The following is a 22906-nucleotide window of genomic DNA, read 5'->3' as shown; positions in this document are numbered from 1 at the left end:
AAAGTTACTTAAGAAGTTTATAATTTAAATGTAAAAAAAAAAAACAGTTAAAAATACTTAATATAAAAGCGTTTACATTGATAATGTAACAGATTCCAAACAGATAAATATAACTTATTTGCTTCTCACGTTTAAGGCGAGGAATTGAAAAATTGAAAAGGAGTAAGAGATTCTACCAAAAGAACTTTAAAACTGGTATTTAGTCAATTTTTATTATACTTTCGTGAAAGGTGTTGAAATACACTAGGACACATATGGAAGAAACTTATTAAACAAACTGCTGCGATATACTTGAGCATTTTCGTTATCTATTTTCTTTGTATTAAAGCTATTAAAAGAAGTAAAGCAGTCTGATAGATATTTAAATGTAATAATAAAAATGTAATATAATCCTAACCTCAACCCTAACCTACAAAATATCATCCTGCAGCTTTCTCATCTCCTCAATCTAAAATTAAATGTATAGACCTATTTCGTACTCTACATTATCTTGGATGAGGAGAAACTGGAGTATAATAAAAAATAACCAACGTTGGGAGACTATTTTTAACATTTCACTATCAATATTGGGAGATGATGCAACGAAAGTATAAAATTATTGAGTATTGGACAAATTGAATTAGTATACATTTTCTATCTAATTAGTATACATTTTCTATCTAAATTTGATGTCTTTGTTTCCTCTCTATGAGAACCCATTTAGTAGGTAAATCTGCTTGAGCATTATTGTGTTAATTGTGTGTTGTTATTGTGTACTAGATAACCTAAAACTATTTAAAATCCATCATATGGTCATTTAAGATTCAAATTTTAAGTTTACAATTTTCTATTACAATCTTATAACTATCTGTATGTACCAGGTGCTGGAGGTCTGAGAGACGTCACCCTCCGCATGCCTGTGGCCGTCCCCACGGGCTCTACCGCCTCCCTACTCTGCCTCTACGACTTGGAGGGAGACCAATTCTACACGGTCAAGTGGTACAAAGGTCGACAAGAGTTCTTCAGGTACGTCCTCAAGGAAGTCCCGCACACCAGAGTTTTCGCACTGCCTGGAATCAATGTCGATGTAAGTTCATTTTCTGTAGTGACTTTGTTGGAAAAGAGTCATTGGTTGTAATTAATGGTCTGTAATATGCTTCTATGTTGCATGTAAATGCATGGAAACCCGTAAAAAAGCTCGAAAAGGAATATATTAAAATATTTTAAATTTCAAAAAATAAAATATAAAATTTTTTAAAATTTGTTTTTTATTTTCAATATTTCAATTATTTACTTGGAACAGCACACTATTTTCTAGTTTCTAATTTTAACTCTACTCTAATGTTAACAAGAGAGGCTTCTTGTTTTTTGTTGCAGGCATGTGCAATTAATCATGTACGGTTGGTACTTTTAGTACTTCAAAACTAGTAGATAGATATATTGCTATTAGATATTTTTCAAACATTAACAAATTAAGCTTTAAAAATACGGCTTAAAACTGTTTTATTTTAATGTCTCAAAACTCTTAGCGTGTGTGGCGATGTGAAGTGTAGGTTTAGCAAGCCGATGAGCCCAGACACAATAAAGTGATCCTGTGACAGATTGACAGGCAAGCTCTGACGTCACAGGGTCGATACCACAACTGGGGGGCGACAGCCAAACATGTCATCTGTCCCTATGTGGCCCCACTGGGCTTTGGCGTAGTGGTTATGTTAGATATCCGGGCAAATATTTACTCTCCATTGTTAAAAATGTCCGATTCACTGATGGATGGAAATGTACTGAATATTTGTTCAAATTTGTGCTTGTTTTTTAAAACAATATTATACACTTTTTTTAAAAGTGGCGAAAGTATCGCCTGAATACTAAACTCGAAACACATTCTACATTTTACTCTTCTTACTACATATATTTTGATGTACAAATGTTCATATTCTGTCAAGCCTTAACATTAAATACAATTAATATGAGAAAAGCTCTGTGAGTATATAAATAAATAAATTAGGTATATATATTCAACAGTTAGCTTATTAAATAGTGAGTAGATAGAGGTAAAAGTTTACTGTTGTTCATCAGAGCATTGTTCGTCTTTTATGTATAAAAAGAAATTTTCCTGAGACTCAAAAAAAGTGAGTTCGAATATTGTTTTGAGTAAGCCTTTATGAATATTCCCGCTGTCATAACAAAAAATCCTACTATAATTAAGTTATGGATATAATTTGTTTCTGTCTATGAATTAAATATTGATTTAAATGCTAACCAAGCCATTGAGAATAAAAAAATTTTGGATCAAATCTAATTAAAAAATAGAAAGAGAGAGGGAGAGGGAGAGGGGGAGAGAGAGAGATAGAGAGAGAGAAGAGAGAGAGAGAGAGAGAGAGAGAGAAGAGAGAGAGAGAGAGAGAGAGAGAGAGAGAGAGAGAGAGAGAGAGAGAGAGAGAGAGAGAGAGAGAGAGAGAGAGAGAGAGAGAGAGAGAGAGAAGAGAGAGAGAGAGAGAGAGAGAGGAGAGAGAGAAACTCCTAAACTAAATTCACCAGGATTGACTACAGAAAATTCAATTAAAAACTACTCGTATTTGATCGTCTTCATATGCATTTCATATGATATTGTGGACCAAAAACTGGCGAAGTTTTATATTTATAGTTTTAGAGGACACATCAACAGCTGCTGTAAATAGTGGTACAGTTAGGTGACAGTTGCAGTAGCCCACTATACAGTCTAACAACAGGAACTATTGTCCCAGATTAACCACCAGTACAGTACGTCACCAAGAGATAACCTGTCAACCTCCCTGTTTGATTACTATCTACAGTTCTGTAATTATCTGAAATATATACTTCATTTGCATTAAATTCTCATTTGTTTTACATAATCTATTTAAAGTCATGTATTTTATAAATGTATTATTATTATTTAATGCATAAAACTAGGTTACAGATAAATTAAAACAATTATTTAATTTTCCAAATGTAAGTAGTAAATATTACTAAGCTATTAGTTAGATGAAGGAAACAGGATTTTTCCGGACATTTGCCATCGTTCAGTGAAACAATAAATCAGTAACACTACGTTTAGATATCTGCAAGCCGACAAAATGGTGTCTTTTGCTTCTAAATCTTTACTTAAAGAAATTATTGCATATCATCATCGTGAAAGATGCCTCCTCCAAAATAGTATTGAGTGTAAAAAAAACTTAATTAAAAACACTGATCGGTACAGAATTCAACAACATTCTCGAAAGCATCCAAAATAGATGTAAAAAAGTTTCTGAAACAGATAAGAAAAAGAAAATCTCCAAACTTGAAACAATTAGGCCCAAAAAATGTGATTTGCCTAAAAGATGGCAAGGTGAATACGGATGCAAATAATAAAAATGTAATCAACCTCTCTTCAAAATCCTCAATGAAGCGGAAATATCAGTCTTATCCAAGGGTTTAAACTTTTCTGTCGTACAAAAATCGGTAAAGGCACTGGAGTTCGTAACTGGAATCGAGTCGTCGGCTGTTTCACAGTTATCTGAGGAACAGGGTGACCGGTTTCGTTGTGAGGTCAGTCTTTTACTCAGAAAAATTCCTCCCACAAAACCCAATTTGACAATAGAGGAGAAAAAGGCCATGTCGGTCCTTGGGAAAGACGACACGGTCAAAATCTTACCAGCCGACAAAGGCAACGCTACTGTTGTACTTGACTCAGTAGCGTATAAAGAAAAGATTGCGGAAACTTTAAATACTGGCAAATATACAGTTTTAAATAAAGACCCGACTGATTCATTTGAACGCAAAGTAGCAAACACCTTAAGAAAACATAAAGAATTTTTTTCAGATAAATTTAGATCTAAATTAACTCCTCACCACTCCAAAATCCCCCATATGTATAGCCTTCCCAAAATCCACAAACCTACCATCCCTCTCCGGCCCATCATTAGTTCTCGTGATTCACCTTACAGGGAATTGTCTAAAGTCCTCTTGGACATCTTAACGCCATTGGTAGGTAAAAACTGACTCTTTCATAAAAAATTCCAGGGATTTTGTAGAGAAGTCAAAATCCCTAAAGTTGACTGAAACTGACAAACTGGTAAGTTTTGATGTAGGAAGTCTATTTACAAATGTACCAGATCCAGAAACTCTCGGAATTATTAAATCACGTCTCAAAGAAGACCAAAACATTAAAGGATAGAACTAAACTTCCCGTGCCAGTAATTATGGAACTGTTAGAACTATGCACTCAATGCAATTATTTTGAGTTAGAGGGTAAAATTTACCGTCAAGATGAGGGAATGGCAATGGGTTCTCCACTGTCTCCTATTTTCGCCAATATCTTTATTGAGGAATTTGAGCGAAAAGCTTTGGCTTCAGCTCAGTTCAAACCGAAGATTTGATGGAGGTATGTAGATGATACCTTTGTTATTTTTTCTCATGGAGACATTGAATTAAATAATTTTTTGCATCACATTAATAGTATTTCTCCTTCCGTCCGCCTCACAATGGAAGTGTAAGTCCAAAACAAGCTTCCCTTTTTGGATGTGTGTGTATTAAGAGATAGGGATGTCCTTAAGACAACTGTTTTTCGAAAGATAACGCACACAGGAAAATATTTAAATTATCAATCCAACCATCAAAAATCTGTCAAAGAAGGAATAGCCTACTCGTTGTTTGATAGAGCAAAGAGCTTGTGCTCAGATAAAGATGGATTAAAAAAAGAATTTAAGAAAGTTGAATCGGATCTCAGAAGCAATGGATACCCTCAATTAGTAATAAATAAGTGCAAAAGAACCAGAAGAATAATTCCTGAGTCAGAAAAATACAGAATTGTGATAAATTTGCGTTTATGTCAATTCCTTATGTGCCGGGATTATCGGAGAAAATTAGAAGAGTAGGTAGAAAGTACAACATTAGAACCGCGTTTAAAACACACAACACTCTTAGACAAAGTCTCATAAAAACAAAACCAAAAAATGGCACACAGGATTCCAAAAACTGTTTTTACAGTATAAAATGTAGTTGCAATAGGGAATACATAGGCGAGACAAAAAGACCACTAAACGTAAGGATAAAAGAGCACAAAGAAAACACGAGAAAGGGTCTAGCAGAGAAGTCAAAAATTGCACACCGTTGTTGGTCCGAAGACCATCATATGAATTGGGATGAAGCCAACATAATACATCGGGAAATTAATTGAGGCAAACATACATTAAATTGGCAGACCAACCAATCAGTCAACCATCAGTCGAGATTAGGCCGCTTTGGTTGCCAATTCTAAAAAAATGAACTAAAGAGAAAACCAAAAGTATCAAACGGATCAGATATTTGTAATAAACCAACGCGGAGTCACAATATGGTTTTAAGAAGTTCATCTCGCATGAACCAATAATAACGAAAGGGCCCATTCCTGTCCCCCTTCCTTTTTATTTCCGCCATCTTGTTTTAGTCTGCCGTCACGATTACCATTGGCTAGCCCCTTTGGTCAGTCGTAGGTGGTTAGTAGACGAATGAAGACGTATTTTGACCTGTATTCCGTAGTTCTGTTTCAATGATTAGTGTTTTGTATAGTTTTTTTATTAAGTGCATGTTTATAGAGTTAGTGAAGTTGACAAACAACATGTAGGTTGTGATTCCTGACTTAGGCGTGCCACAACGCTTTGGTAAGATTTGTTTATTTTAACCTAGTTTGTAATATTATGTATTAGGTTAGTTCTTTACCTGAAGAAGAGATCAGATTGCAGATCTCGAAACGTAGTGTTACTGATTTATTGTTTCACTGAACGATGGCAAATGTCCGGAAAAATCCTGTTTCTTTCAAAATCCTTCCATCGTCAAAAATAACCTTCAAACAAAGAGTTAAATGAAATTGTTCTAAAATATAAACAGCAACCACAATGAGTTAACTAGTGATATAATATTTCGAAGAGAAAGCAAAGAAGTTTGAAGAGTGTCAAGGATTTCGTTGAGTGGCTCTCGAACATTGTTCGGCAAAGAAATATTTGAAATATTCTGTAACTCTTTTGTCAGTTTTCTTGTTTTTTTAAAGAAAAAATGTGATTATTTATTACCATTTAATGCATTTACCTCACAAATGTGCATGATATGAAGTGGTAAATAAGCAATAAAGTATGTAAGTATAAAGCTCTTCATCTTCCTTCTCTATTGCTGACTATCACTTCAGATTAGTGTTAAAACCCCAGAGGTAAGGTTTTGATAAGCCAGAGAAACGTTTCTATGCTTTTTTCGGGTGGTAGAGGCTGGAACAGAGCTCTCTTCAAAATGACACGACTGAGATAGTGGCCTGTATCTCTTCTCAAGTTGGATGCACATCTCTACATGAGGTGACCTCAAGTCCACATTCTAATACATCAGGAATATAGTTTCAATTGCCGCAGAAAACCTTACAGGTCAAGTGAAGTAAATGTTTGCTAACATTCTTGTCTCAGTGATAAAACTTTTACGTGGATGTCCACATAGATCGGTTTAGCCATTTTATTGTCAACGTTTAGAAGTTGAGTGTCTGCAGTTTCTTATGGCACGCTAATACTACCGAACGTTGGGAGGGTTCAATTCCAAGATTAAATAAATACAGAAACATTTATTTTTCGAGCCTTCATCGATATAATTTGCATAGCAATCAAAATTAACGTAGACAGTTATAGACAAAGAATCCTTGACGTCCTTAGAAATTACGCAAAAGTAAAGTCTTTCTTCCTTTCCAATTTAGTTTATCATAGATATGAATAAATACACAGATTGAGAATGCATCTAAAGCGAGTAAAGGAGACTGACGTTTGCATATTGACAGGTGGTGGCCTCCGGAGCGGAGATGGTGGTGTTACGGGATGTGCAGAAGTTCTTGTCCGGCAAGTACCGCTGTGAGGTATCCAGCGACGCCCCACACTTCCACACCGAGGTGGTCTCAGGCTACATGCACGTGGTCAGTGAGTATCTAGACTTTTCCTACTTTGCTCAGTAGTTTTATTTAGCATACTACTTTGCACGTCAGGTGTAACTAGCCTACTAGTTTGACCATATGTTTTAACTATCCAACTAAGTCACACCTTTGTTTTGTTATTGATATGAATGACAAAAGAATTATTTTTCATCAGTTTTGAACGGTTTAATCAGTTGTGTGAAATAAATAATGTGCATATTGATTACACATGTTAATATTGAAATCCGCACTTAACTGGTAAAGTAAGCCCATAAAGTGTAATGTGAGTCTAAGTGAACTGAACTAGTTAGTTCCAACTGTTAAGTCCAATATATGCAACCAATATCCCAAATACATATACTAGATATTTAAAAGTGAACAAAAGAAAAACGGCAATCAACATCTAATATCCAGTTAAAGTCCAATAATAATATTTCGTCCAAATCAGACATACTAACATCTTGAAAATAAAGCAAAACAATGAATGTTTACGTTGCTGCTATATGCAACAGAATAGTTGATAGCTTTTGAACAGCTATCCAATACATGGTACATGGAAATTAAATTTTCACATTGAGGATCTAACTACAAAATACTGAAATTAGCTCGGAGATTGGTTTATGAATGAATACAACCTAATAAAGTGGGTGAAAACATTGGTCAAAAAAGAGGGAGTAAATGACTGATTTATATATCTTTTGATACATAGATCATAATGGTGTGTTATTGCTGTCAATTAACTAAGAAGATTTTACAGATTTTCTAGCTAAGAGTTTTTACGAATTTTTATAATTATTGAAGTGCGAAATCAGTACCACAGTTTTTGATGGCTATATCATATATATATATATATATATATATATATATATATAATATATATATAAATATATATATATATATAAGTTTATTCGAATTTAGTAACATTTTCAGTAAATGTTTACTAAAAGTTTTTACCAAGAAAAAACAATTTACTCCTACATATTATGTAATTTACCACAGTAATTTATCCTTTTTTTAAAATGAGATACATTAGACGGTTTGGTATAACCGCAAAGGATAAAAAAATATATATTGGACAAAACTAAGTTGGGATTATAGATTAAATCGAGTTACGATTGTTGAAGTTAAAAGTGTATGAGGTAATCACAATGGCGTTCACGACATAACAGCTACAGGTACACAATAAGAACGTTTTGAAAATATATATATATATATATTATAAATATATATATATATATTATATATATATATATTTAGTAAGGAAACAGTCTCTACATAAAACAAGATAAAAACAAATAACATTTTCCACTCATAGCCAAGTTAGATTTTATTGCTTTAAATATGGTAAGCACAAATACTACAAGAGTATAATCGCACTTGAAGGAGTATACATATAAAAACAAGTATAAATAATTATGTTTATGGCAACGCATTTTAGATAATACATTGTCCCTGTATGTGTAGCATCGCCCTTGGTTTAAGTGTGATTTGTGGGCCAGTTAACTGGAGATTACTTTACCTCTGCTCTTTCTCTCTCCATCATTTGAAAGACCCCCTCCCGGTAGTGGTTTGCCGATATATTTATAAAGAAGTTGAAACAATAGACTCAGCTTCATTGTTTTCTCTGGAACATGAAAAGTAATAATGCGTTGTTATTCTACTCTGTTGATGTTTAAAAAAATATAAATTCCAAGATAAGTGTGCTTATCTAAACCGTGTGTAAATGTATGTAGGTTTAACGTTTTAAAAGCCGCCTTCTGAAACTAGATGGACAGCAAACTGAGAGCATTATAGTCTAGAAGTGGAGAGCCAGTTATCAGTGTATAAGCACACAACGTGTAAAATCAACAAAGAAATTTTGCCCAAATAAAAAAATCTATCGTCAGACACGATGGCTTTGTTGGAAGTTAAAATAGAAGGGTATAAAAGGGGTGATAAAAATGAAACGACAATTTTCTCTCAAACTAAATTTTTTCTAGCTTGATACAAACATAAGTAAGAGTAACAGAACTGTCAAACAACTTGATACGGAAACTGAAATACAACTCCCTAAGAGTCTGTTTATCATTAGCTGACACTAATTTCACGTTTATTTACGTGTCTAAAGATAGTTTGTAAGTATTCTAAGATAAGAAAATATGATATGAGAAAATTGATGATTATATAATCATTTCATATTTTGAACTCTCATTTGAACACTGACCAATACAAGTGTGGTTGGTGGTCGATTTATTACTTAAGATAAATTCTTGTATCCATTACAAAAATAAGATTATGTGCTTATACTATGGAAATTGGATCCTGGAATAATACAAAAGTATCAAAACGAGTTTTGCCTTTAATGTATACTGAAAATCTATTAAGGCTGAAAATCTATTTTATGCAATAATCTACTCTTGGGGATGACACGGTCAGAAGAAAATGGTTACAAAGATTGACTGAATATATTGTCTCAAGGTTATTATTGAGATTTATTACCTCTCCATCGTGTAAAGATATGAACGTGTTAAAGCACTCAGTGTTCTCAACGTCTAGGTTATTACGGGTGTTATTCCCGCAGCATACTAAAATGTAGGGACATTTAAATTATACAAATTAAATTTAAACACGTATAAATGTAGAATATCAAAGTTATAAACAGCATCGTGAATGCAGACCTAATGAATACATAAAAAGAAAATCACATAGATTGAAAACAAAACTGACAGGATAACAGGTTTTGTTCTACAATCGTTAATGATTCAAACATTTATTTACCCTTTGAAGATTGAAAGGTATTCTTTTCTTCAGGTGTCAAAAAACTTAATCATTAAGGTTAATCATACAAAGAATTAAAAATAATGGTAAATAACAGAACAAGTTCTAAGTCAGAAACTGAAGGATATACAGTATTTGAAGGTTGTAGGCGACAAGAGCAGGCACCAACCATGTCACTGCATATAAACATCGTGTCTGCACCCACCAGGCACCAATAAAATTTAGTTTATATAGGTTTATAAAAATACATTTTTATATAGCAATAACCTAAAGAAAATTTTTGAAAACAAAATATATGATTTAAATAAAGTCTTGGAAAACGTCTTTATTGTTAAAATTTATTTATACTTTTTACGGGTTTTATTTAGACAGTGTGATAAAATGATACTATGAAATACTTTTGTTCTATAAATTATTTTTTTTATTCTCTTATGATCGAACACTCTCTCTGATTTTATGAAAGTATTTTTTCGGCAGAACTTTGGTATAAAACGAGATAGAGTTTTTGGTTTCAACTATAAAATGTTTGTTATCTGCTTTTGCCTTGTATGTTTATTTGATTTTTCCATTAATTATGTTCTTATAAGCGATGTGATACAAAATGAAATGTTTTCAGATGGCAACAGTTAAAAATACTGGAGGAAAAAATAAATATTTAAAACTAAAATGTATTAGTCTTAAAATTTATTCAGTCTACATTAAACTACTTATATATATATATATATATATATATATATATATATATATATTAAATTTTAGTTATATAAGATATACATTTCATTCTATGATTAAAGAAATGTAAATGTATACAACAACATACGAACAAGTCATCGGCGAGTGCGAAATAAAGAATGTATAGGAGGAATAATAATACCATATAAAGTAAACGAAAGAAAATTTTCCACAAGGAAACACCACCTGAACTGTAGAGAGAAGTGCCTACAGCGATAAACTCGAGTTTACCAAGAATACCAGGAAAATCCAGAAATACTGTAAACTGAAGCTCCACGTCGTAAAGTACACAAAATACTTGAACGAGTGCCAAGCTAGCCTCTATTCCTACTCAGAAATTTTCTCTTTTAATTTGTCCTATTTACAGCTAATGATACATTTGGTAAATAAGCATATTATTTGCAATAGTTGAAAGGTTTAAAACATAACGTTTAACTTTAGTACGTTTTAAGTTCCAAAATTGTCATGACGAAATTTAAAAATGTTCACTATTTCGTAAATTTAATTGAAGACGTCAATTTTTATTTATAATGTTTGTAATTTATATAATCTTTCTTTGTTGGTTGTATAAAGGAAGGGGATACGAATAGTATGGTGGATGACCCATCTTCCTGGGATCTTAGGAAACTGTTATAAAAGAGGTATTCAGAGGTATGTCTCGATTTTCCAGATGAACTTCTAGAAGAACCTGTTATTAGGTTGGAGAAAAACAGCTACTCTGCAGGAGATACACTAAGAGCCAACTGCAGCTCACCCCCCTCCTCCCCACCAGCCAATGTTACATGGTATCTCAATGGTGAAGAGGTCTGTTATAAAGAAATACTTAAAATGTCATAAAATTTTAAGTATTTCTTAGTATTTTAAGTATGTATGACTCATTACTGTAATAAAATACAAAGGGGGTCCATAAATTACTCTATCATACTTCACTATTTCATTTATAAGGTCAAAACAGTAAAAAATGTCTTATAAAGTACTGCCCTATATTGCTTGGTTTACAACATATCTGTCTGTTATTTAGATAAAAGTCGAATAAAAGTATAAAATTCAAATAAAAAAAAATGTTTAGTCCAATTAAGACCCATTTAAAAAAATACAGAGAACTACTATGTCATATTTCAAAATGGCAGCCATAAAAATGGTTAAAATCTAATAATTTAAAAAGAATTAAATGTCATAATATAGGTATACCTTTCTATGAATATATTTATAACAAACTAGTTATAACAATAGTTAAGGTTTTTAGAATGCACTAATAAAGTTCTTCATGATGCTTAACTACTGATTGTATACGATTAATACAATTGTCGAAATAATTTTACACTCGTATATATAATATAATGTTTTGTATGTATTATATATTGTTTAAATATTATTGATCCTTAATTAATTTGATTTGTCTATGTATTTCGACTATATGTCATAAAAAAATAAAATTAACTTTTTACACTGTTAAATACAACAATAAGCTGGTTATTAATCAGCAGTTTAACAACATTAATAACTCAATTATTGAGTCTCAATTTGATACCTGTCATATGAATGAGTAATCTATGGACATTCTGTATTTTTAAAATCAGCGTCTTTAATTTTTTTGATATTAGAACAGCTATATATTTCGGAGTGGCAGATCTCTTTGGTTAAACAAAGGCATTGTAATTGGTGATAATGTACACAGAACTATAGCTAGCATTATAGGTCTCTGTTATTGTATTGTAGGAACTAGATGCTGATTGGGCCGTTATAGCTACGCAATAGTTCAACATCGCACTATTCGGGGACACAACAGCAGTTAATCTAATAATGTTACACTTAGAATAAATTCCATGTTTATTTCAATGTAGGTAAAGGATACTCACATTGAATCTAGTATAAATACCCAAAATAATTTTATGAAAAATTCATAAGAATAGTATAATATGGGTTACTTTTACATGAAAATTTTAATACCAAGTGTATTTTGCTGTGACGGAGTAGCGGAATACTAACGGTTTTACTAAATGCGAATCTTCACTTAAAATACACTAGTCAAGTTATCAATATATTTACACAATTTTCAATAAATGCACAAATCCGACCTCAGTATAGAACATACAGATTGGTTTTGTTTAAACAGTTACTGTGTCTATACGGTCCCAAAATATTTAACTCAATGCCGCAGATGTTAGGAAATCTCTCCTAATATTAAAGTTTTCAAGGCGAGTCATCTGATCGGCAAGGCTTACTACAGTCTTGACGAGACTAACACCACGTTATTTAAAATATCTGTCAAGCATCATTTAGGTTAGGCTAGAAACTTGAAATAATTATTTTAAGAATGATGATGAATTGTGTTGCGATGTGCAAAAAAATACTGTATTTTTAAAACTGTGCCAATAGTTTTTTGATTCGAATGTTGTTTAGCTGCCGATCAGTAATCAGCTAACTATTATATTTAACAGCTATTGAAATGGAACATTATTGGAAAATACTTATTTAATTAGTGATAGATAATTAAGGTATAACTAGAGTAATAACAACGGTGGTGTTTGTATGAGATGATTTATATATTCCTTTCCGTAGCAGTTACATCCTGTCGCTTTTTAGCAGATATTGACACTAATGTGTGTACAGTATAGTCTCATATCTGTAACGTAGGCTAAAAGTAAACATTTTATTATAAAAAATTAATTTCTGTGTGTAGCTGTTATAATGAAATTTATAACATCAAATATTAATAGCTTATAAACAAATTTTCTTGAATTCAAGGTATACGCTGAAAGATCTTAAATACTACAATAATTTTTCAAGAGTATAAAATATAACTATTCATTGAAGGATGAATTCGTAAACCTCCCGTGAAGGCTTAAAGGTTCGATGTATAGCATGGGAAGAACGCTAACAGACATTTCCGACAGATAGCCAGAACGATAGAAGTGACGCACATATCTGACAGCGGAGAGGCATAACTCGGCACAGAATGTAGCAAATGTCTCGATCGATACGTGTTATGGGCGACTCGGCGTTCTTCAAGTGTGTGAGAGCTCTGGTTCAGCTTGCCGCCTTTGTCTGGTAGTTTATCTGGCACTGGTGGGTATAGGTTCTTGTGAGTGTTGCCAAAGTAACAGGACTGCTCGTCTGGCACTGTGGGACTACTAGTATGTGTGTATGTTATACAGGGAACTGGAAATATGGATGTATCAATATGGCAATATGTTTATGTACGTATATAGTTCAATATCTATAATTGATACCTAGTATACGAAAATAGATGCTAAAAAAGGCATTTTTGATGGTTATTCTTCCACTTATAAATCGACAGTATCTATACCTTGATAGGAGTAAAAGTATGTTAAAATTTGCTTTAATTTAAAGGAATGATTGAACAAAATCAAGAATAGGTCATTAGAAAAATAATCCAATAAAATAACGCAACGAAAGTTTTACCTACTAGTCAAACAATGTGATTTCATTAAATGTATAGCTGTATCATGCGATAAAATGTCATAATGACTGTAATTAGTTTGTTTATTCTGTGAGTTAACATCATAGTTACCCCTAATGTTAGAACTAACTTCAAAGTTCAATTTTATATAAAATATTATATTCTTCTAAAGATCTCATCATATTGGTCTAAAAAATATTCGTTATGGTCCACAGATTGAGATACATTTAAGTAAGAAATCCTTAATTTAACCAACCAAAGACGTCAACAATATTCTACACAAGAAATATGCATTTTTATAACACAACATTAACTACCCTTCTTCACCACGGCCTACTTTGCTAATTAACGATCTTGATTAGGGCATTAAGTGTACAATAAAATAAAAATATTGGTTTAATGTCTTTAAATTTGCGAAATATATAGTTTGAATCGGATCTTACAGTACCACAAAATAATGTTTGTTATTACCTTTTTTTTAAGAATATACACAAAATAAACTCTCCCTGTTTCGAAAACATTTGGTTCATATAAATTAAATATAAATTGCTAGATTTATATTATAATATACACAAGAATTATATGTTATCTCAGAAGAACTGATATTGAAGTAAGGGAAAAATAAATTTAAGAATTCTTTAATTTAGATATTATATTATTTTGAAGATACCCATATAGCTATGTATATTTATGTATTATTTACTTAAATTATTATAAAAGAGTTTAGTTCAAAATCGACATTAAATGGAAAATATTTTAAAATGTAGGTACTAAAAAGTAAAAATACTTATTTTATCATAGAAATAAACACATTTCTCTGTAAAAACATTAGTAACAAAAACATGAAGTGAAAATTAACAAATCTTACATATTCCATAAACACTTCGTATACTCAAAAAGCCAATAATTCATAATTTTTACATTTTTAGGTGTGGTTTTTTATTAAATTCAAACTTTTAGTTTCATATCAATGGGGTTAATGAAGAGTAAACAAAAAAACCATTCCAAGCAGTTGATAAAGCAGGGGCTCGCACAACGTTTGCTCACATAAGTCAGGCCCAACGTTAACGGTATCGGGGTCTTTGTACTAAACGATTTAATGAGCTTATAAGCCTCTCATGGTGTATAATTCACACTATAAGGAACTCTATATTCACAATTCTTATCTCAAAGTGGAAACAAGATTATGATCCTGTTTCAGTTTTGATATATCCTTCTAGGAGAGAGAAAATGCAAACAAGACAATTGGAAAGACGCTTATGTTTGATCGATTTAACACAAGACGAGTCAGCGTTCGTAACATCTGTCTTTGAGTACTGATGTTACTTCTACTTGTATCCAACCCTCTAATACATATCGCATATATCGCAGTCATACTACAATCCAGACATTTTTTTAATACGAATATGTTTAGTTCGTTTCCAATATTTCTTATATATTTTAAAAATATAGCCTCACTGTAACTGCTTGAAGTTCTTCGAATTAATAAAAAAGTGAAAATTAACTTACAACTCAAACTATAGGAATGCGAAGATTTAACTACCTAGATAGATACTTGCACTAAACTACTTGGTATTTATTTTCTAAGGTATTGTGTATCAGAAACAGAATGAAAAACATATGTATTTTTAATTTGTTTTTGTAACGTTCTTGTTCCCTAAATACTCTGCTTATTCTCATTTTAAATATACAATAAGAATGCTAATTTAGACACAAGGTGCTAAATTAAAAACATGTATATTTTAAGTTACAATTCAATAAATGTATGACATATTTAAAGTATGTTTGTTTTATTTGCAGAGCGTTAGTGCAGTATATTACTTAAGGGGATTGATATTTCCATTCCTGACTTTCTGCTTGTCTGTCCACACGTACTCTCAAGAAGTGATCTGTAGACTTAATCATCTGCTTTAAGCTGCATTTCTGTATAACCAACATCGAGTTTGATGATAATGCATATCGATCTTTAAGATTTGGATGAACGTTAGCGAAAATTTGTACATTGGTGTTATAAGCAGCCAAACATAATGGCAACAAAAATTTACAGTGTAATATATTTGTAAATCACGTAACACTGTAACACATAACAATTCGTATTATTATTATTATCTTGAAAAGGATTTTGTTTATAGACTTTACATTTTGTATGAAACTTAAGTTCTAAATGGACAAGTATGAGTTGTACGATGATGCATGTCAATTCATAGGATTTGAATAGCATAATTGAAACCTATCACTCAGTAGGCTGGTAGGTATTTTCTTTTTTCTGCCGGGAGTATGTAAAAATTTCTTACATTTGTCATCTCAAGAGTAGATTTGACGTTTTGTATGCAACCTCAGTGAACCTATTACGCGTCGCGTACTTCAACCTTGCATAAATACTATTTTTAAGTTTTTTGAAACTCACTGAACTATAGAAACTCAATACACTAAATAGACGATGTTAAATTATGAAGGACTGTATAAATATAGATACATGAGGTGGATGATGCTCATACAACGTTCGCTTACATAAGTCAGGCACAGCGCTAGCGGTGGCGTACCCATTGTAGTATACGAATTGAGAGGCATACAGTCTTGTTTCCGCTGGCGAATTTTCAATTATTACAGAGAATAGCAACAAAGACAATGGTTAGAGAAGCTATTCGTTCTGTAACAAAAAAACTCATGAAGGTAATGTTACAATTTTGTAGTCTACTGTACAGATTCAATATGTCTGTAAAATTGTCAGGAAACTACTTCAACATCTGTCATATGTTTTTCAAATAATCTATTATTCTTAAAAAGTGCGCTTGTATACTGTCTGAAAACGTTTGCCTTACTAATAGCTAAATCAAAATCCGTATAATAACAAGACAGCATTTCTAATTTTTAATTCAATAATTAATAAATATTTAAATTTATTTCGCACTCTACATGATGTAAATTATTTACTGAAATCATTTATATCCAAAAATACAACAAAATAATTGGTGTTATAAAGTAAAGGTTTTAATGACTTAACAACGTCTGCATCTCTGTTTTGATTAATAGTGGTACACATCAATAACATAAAACTGCACTAGAATGTGCTATTTTATATTATAAAAAATGTACTATCAAGCTAATATTATATCACTCATAGGGGGTTAATTTCAGAGCATTCAGTAAAAAATGTCTGAGTAGAAATCAATGTTAATATTGAAAATTTTGGATATTATTTGTGGTTGTTTGTATATTACCTTTTGAGTAGGCCACTAACTATATGTCCATTTTTTAAAATATAATAATTGAAATAAAACTATATACAGAACAAAAATCAAAGTAATTGTTTACGTTTTGTATCATATAATTCATTTTTGGTATTTTACAACAATAAAGAACGAAAAAAATTGTTTTTTTATTTTGACAACATCTGTACATATTGACGTTTTAAAAGAAAGTCTTGCAGGCTAAACAAGTTTCGGTCTACAAGTATGTGCCGGAAAACAATGAAGTCTTTTATAGTTCCCTCTTTGAATTGAACAAAACTGTAAAAAAAAAAAAAAAAAAACAATGAATTCTGTGTGTGTTGGATATTGATTTGATTGATGCACCCGTAAAATCAAACGTATAATGCGTTTTTTATATTGTAAGCGACACCTATTGTACAAAAACATATTCATAGAATCTATAGTAAATTTTAAAATTTTACTTTGCTGGAGACAATTTTCAATCTAGATGATAATAACAAAACAAAGTCCATTTCTGTGACCTTTGAAATTGAAAATAACACATTGAGTCTTATTTAAAGGCAGAAAGAGTTTTCAATGCTCTGTAAATATTTATGTAAAATTAATAATGAACTTTTAAAAGTGTACTTCTATTTAATGTGCCCAGATTTCATCCATACACTCATAAAGACAAATATGTATGAGGAATTGCCAACTAATTCACTTAAATAAAATACATAGGAAGAGGCCAGTTCCCTGCAGCACCACGGGAACACCAGTGACACGGTGACGACGGCAAGTCTCACAGTGGAACTGTCTGCGGCTAGATTTCCGGGCGGCAAGCTGCGCCTGCGCTGTGTTGCCGATCTGTTCTCCATCTCCCGGACAGTCCGGGAACTATGGCTGGATGAGGACCGGCCTCGCCTTGCCTCTGTGCTTGGAAACAAGAACTCCGCCGGTCAGTATTTGGGTATTTCTACTGTCTTTTTGGTGTTAAAATACACCATAAAACTAGAATATAAGTTAAAAAAAATGAATCTGGCCGTAACTCTGGATGCAACGAACATTTTTCACACTCAATAAAGATTATAAGAATTATAATACTATAAAATTTCACAAGGTTTTGAATTTGAAATTAGAATTAAAAATTTGAATTTAAAATACCGTTTTTGAAAGGAAATTTTTGCACTAGTAGTAAAACTGAGATAAATCTGGTTAATATTAATCACAAAAGACAATCATAACAGCCAACGAGATTTGGTGAGTGACGTTGTTGTTTTTTTTCGTCTAACCATTCAGAACAAGTATATTTTGTAAACTTGCCGAACTGATTGAGCAAGGACCTGGTATAATCTGTAGGCTACAGTTAAGACTGAGGGCAATTAAAAGAAGTAAATATTACGCAGACAGTGAAGTCTTGGAGTTGATGGACTGTTGAGCAATCAGAAGACCGCCTCGTCTTCATGAAACTAAGATTAGTTTACTTATGTTCTCTTGTGGACTGTTCTGATAGTTTATCTAAGCTTAAGGGCTTTCATTACTATTAAAAAAATGCAAAGTGAATATGAAGACGTTGGAGAAGGCTGGCCAAACCAAAGTATTGGACGGACACATTCAACATAACTTTATTATAACTGAGTAGTTCCACTGGAAATCACAGGAATGTTTAAACATAATAGATATAATTATTTAAACTTTACTCTTAAATATTAAACGTGAATTGGTGTTTAAACTCTGTCGCTAAATCAATCAAGATAAAATTTTGAATCCCACAAAAATTAAATATTTATCTCAAATATAAGAAAAAAAAAGGAACCGAACATCTTTTTTAGTTGGAAAAAGAAAAAAGTAGCATATAAATTTTTTAGTTTTTTTATGCATGTTGAATTTTTTAACGAGAAAGTGTAACATTAATTTAGACTCACTGTTTTAAAACTCACGCTTCAAAACTATAAATATGTGCGTAGAATTTATCAATGAAAGTATAGTGTAAAGCTGGGAGAGTATGACATATTGGTATACTACAATACTGATAAAAAGTAATGTACACTCAGTAATATAGTGTTAAGAATTTGAACGTAGGCGAATATCTATAACTGAACACTAAGTCCGACGCTTAGAAGGAAGTACTATCTCAATATTTAAATTCCTCTAACATACTATATAATTTTAGACCATTCAATGTAAGTTATAAGAACGTTAATTGTGATATTTGTTACCTGTAGCTGGCGGAGCCTCAAGCTTCACTTGCCTACTACAGATGGCCCTGATGGCAGCTGTAATACACTCCAGGTAACATCAGGCACTGCAGCTACTATCGCTATGGCTGTGAACTCTCCAGACTGTCTAACTGTTTCCCCCAGTCAATGTCAGGATTACGTGTACATTTTTCCTCTCCTTGCTGTAATTTATCAATGTTTTGTAGGATGTTAAATAAACTTATTTAAAAATTGTATTTAGTTTTATTTATTTCTTCCCTGACCATATGTTTTACTCACTTGTATATTTACCAATGTAAGAGTATATAACTTTTTTATAGTTTAAAAAAGGTAAATTTTGTATGAATAACTTTCTTTAACAGCTGGTTACCCTTAACATGACTGCAAAATGATAACTGGCAGGATATAAGATCGACAGCATTATGGTTGTACACTGGATTCGTTAAAATAGTGCATTTAAAATAGCTAACCTCTAATTGTTTATTTATCCGCAGTCTGCACCTTTACCTAATCTAAGTTTAAGATAATACCTTAAAGTCTTTACTCTAAATGTCTGTTGATTGGACCATAAAATGTCTGGAAAGAGCAATTGAATTAGGAGAAACACGTGAAAATTTATAGCTTCTGAAAACGCCCTAGTGCACATCTTATCAATCTGATCAGAACATTTTGCATAATCTCATAATATATTTGTATGGTCAAATTGATATGAAATGAGTTGTTTTAGTTTCATGAATTTTAATATAACTCATATGCTATTAGCAGCTAGAACAAAAGATTATCAACTGGACACGTCCACTTTTGTATTTATCAAAAATATTACTATTTATTTTTCATGATTAAAATTAGTATTTGATAACAAATAGCGTTTCTACGCCATCTTCAAAAAACTTCAATATTTCTAAAATGCTAAAATAGGAACCTATTTCTCACAATATGACTCAGCCTAACATTGAAAAATGGAATAAGACAACCCATAACACCTCCGTGATTACGTGTACATTGAAAATTATCAATAGAAGGCTACTAATTATAAGAAAAGTTTATTACATGAATCATTAATGAGTATGACATTCTCATAACATTTGTGGAGTGTCATTATCTTTGGTTCCTCAGTTACATAAACTCCAATAATTAATTATAACTAATTTCTAACGGGAGTAAGCGAAGTATTTGGAAAGCGTGTTTTAGTTAGTATTTGAAGTACTGTGTAGTAAGTGAAGTAACACAGTTGTCTGTAAAACCACAGTTAATTGTGTATAAGTTTTGTTTGTTTATAAAAATATAATATGAATTATAATTTATGAGGTGGGTTTACATACTCCTAGTTTAATCATATATGTGAAAAATATATTTATTAAATGACCGAAAAAAAAATTAAAATTGAAGGAAACCTTTTAAAATGAATCGTCATAGTGGGAAAGTTTTACTAAAAAATTCAACATCGAGGTAGTTACTATTACAAGTGGGACAGTTGAACATGTTTAATGCATCCGAGGAACATCCTGTGCGGGTGGATGCGACATGTATTTTAAATGAGCAATCTTCTTCTCAAACTTCCCTCCATCCACCTTCTCTAACTCGTTTTGCAATTTAATACACTCGCTTAAGTTGGGCCATATTAGCTAGATACACAGAAGGAATTTAATATCCCTACTTCAGAGAGACGTAGACTTGTATCACTATGCCTCTTCGTAGATGTATTACCACATTTAGTTTATTTCACACCTTTATTGTGTTGTTTACATTCATTGCTGTTATCTGTTTTTTAAATAAACAGTTTATAGTATTGTTGATTATTGCATGTTTTAATAAATTCCAGTTATCAAGAGTGTTAAGTTAATTTATAGTCGACTGCACATAAAGTACGAAAGAAACTCCGGAGAATGCGCGGTAGCAGCTACGAACAGATGATCGTCAGTTCACCAGGTTTATCTGTGAACTGTTTGGTCCGGAAATGATGTAGATGGAGCTTATATTGGTTACTGTTAACTTACATAAAACATAAAACCAATATTTAATAGGCTACTTTTTGTGATGTGTCTGAAGAACATAGCCTCGCTATCGAAAGGCCTCACAAAAAAATAAAAGTATTAAATATTGGTTCCGGAAATGATGTCCACCATTTAGGTTTGTTATACTTTTTTTATTACTGGTCTCTCACTACCCCATATTCATCAACTGAAATGTATTACACTATTCAATAATCGAAAAAACAATATACTGAGTATTTGTATGTATAAAAATCTAACATAAACAAGAACAGAAATTAATCTGAAATAAACAATATATTTACAACTATAAATTATAAACTATACTAATAAGAAGAATCATATCAGTTGCTCAATGTAGACTTCTTTCTATACGTCATAAGTACCTCATTTTATTTTCCTTTTAAAACAGAGCATGCCTTCACCACGAAATTGCTAAAGTTAGCTGCCTCAGTCGTATACTACTTTGAGGAAGAACAAGAATACAATGATGCAGATAAAATTTACGATTCTGTCATTTGTATATTTTTAGGAAGTGTTTCTTTTCTAAAAGTTATGTACAGAGACAAGTGTGATGAAACAAATAACGAACAAGTGGGCAAATAAAGAAATCAAGCTCACATAACATATTTTTAACTACATCAAACAACCTATTGATTTGAATTGCGGAATCAGAAATTTAAGGGAAAAAGCGGAATATTAATAAGTAAAATAAGGTGTATTACATGGTCTATTTCACATGGTTTTCTGACTTTTAACGTTATTTCTGGTTATTTGGTGCAGTCTATAGTTTAGTTGGTTTTTTATAGTTATATCTTTAAACAATAAAATTTCTCATACGTGTTTTACAATGCAAAAGTGTATTCACTTTTCAGATATTCGAAAAAATTAATCTACGTGGTATAAACCATACAAAATAGAAATGTGTAAATAGAAAACATGGTTATCACATACCTAATTTTAAATTAAGTTTTGTGTCGATAACACAATTAAATCTCGAACTTTATTAGGAAATCTTTGTCTATTTGTCATAGTCTCTCTTTGTGAAGCACGTGGAAACTGACACTGTGACAGACTTGACACTAGAATCTGAGGACATGATCGTATGAAGAGATCCAAAAAAAGTCTGCGACGAAAAAGCTCAAAATGAACTCTTTGGTTTCAACATAAAAAGAACCTAAACGTACAAAGTATAGTATAATATGAAAAATGAACTGGAGTTAAACATTCATATGGAATAAACCCTTCCCATCATATGTACAGTATTTGTAGAAAACTTCGCAATGCTTAGTGTTCATGTCTATAAAATCGCAGTGTACTCAATTGTACACCTGATAAAACTATTATAATGCCTCTTTGCATAGTTTCGACATCATAGACACCTAGATTACAAAATGTAATGTAATGTAGGAGACTAGATTACAAAATGTAATGTAATCTAGGAGAAGAAGTATTCTCATTGTATCATCAGGTACACAATTGTAATTTGGATCAATTCTGCGACAGCGTCAGATTCCAGACGCATCAACCCTATCCACCATATCTACGTTATATGTATTAAGAACTTTCTACACTATCTTGTTAGTCATAACAACCGTACATTAAACGATGGATTAATCACTAAAAATAAATTTATTATACGCTGAAGATTTATTCAGCAAAACATTGCCGACGCTTATTGCTCTACTTTACTA

At 31.8% G+C, this 22906-nt stretch overlaps 1 protein-coding gene across 1 annotated transcript in view; it reads left to right on the top strand.

Annotated features, from left to right (window-relative positions):
* Window positions 1-19457, top strand: part of LOC124363677 — a 28476-nt gene extending 9019 nt beyond the window's left edge. Inside the window, exons 3-7 of the mRNA XM_046818936.1 lie at window positions 861-1066; window positions 6770-6905; window positions 11058-11191; window positions 17744-17960; window positions 19228-19457. Of these exons, the coding sequence (XP_046674892.1) occupies window positions 861-1066; window positions 6770-6905; window positions 11058-11191; window positions 17744-17960; window positions 19228-19298 (764 nt within the window). The 3' untranslated portion in view covers window positions 19299-19457. The remainder of the gene's footprint in view (window positions 1-860; window positions 1067-6769; window positions 6906-11057; window positions 11192-17743; window positions 17961-19227) is intronic.
* The last annotated feature ends 3449 nt before the right edge of the window (window positions 19458-22906 follow it).

Source organism: Homalodisca vitripennis, chromosome 5 (assembly GCF_021130785.1).
Source record: "Homalodisca vitripennis isolate AUS2020 chromosome 5, UT_GWSS_2.1, whole genome shotgun sequence".
Taxonomy (NCBI): domain Eukaryota; kingdom Metazoa; phylum Arthropoda; class Insecta; order Hemiptera; family Cicadellidae; genus Homalodisca; species Homalodisca vitripennis.
The sequence above is the reverse complement of the archived record's forward strand: the minus strand, read 5'-3'. Positions and strand labels throughout refer to the sequence as shown.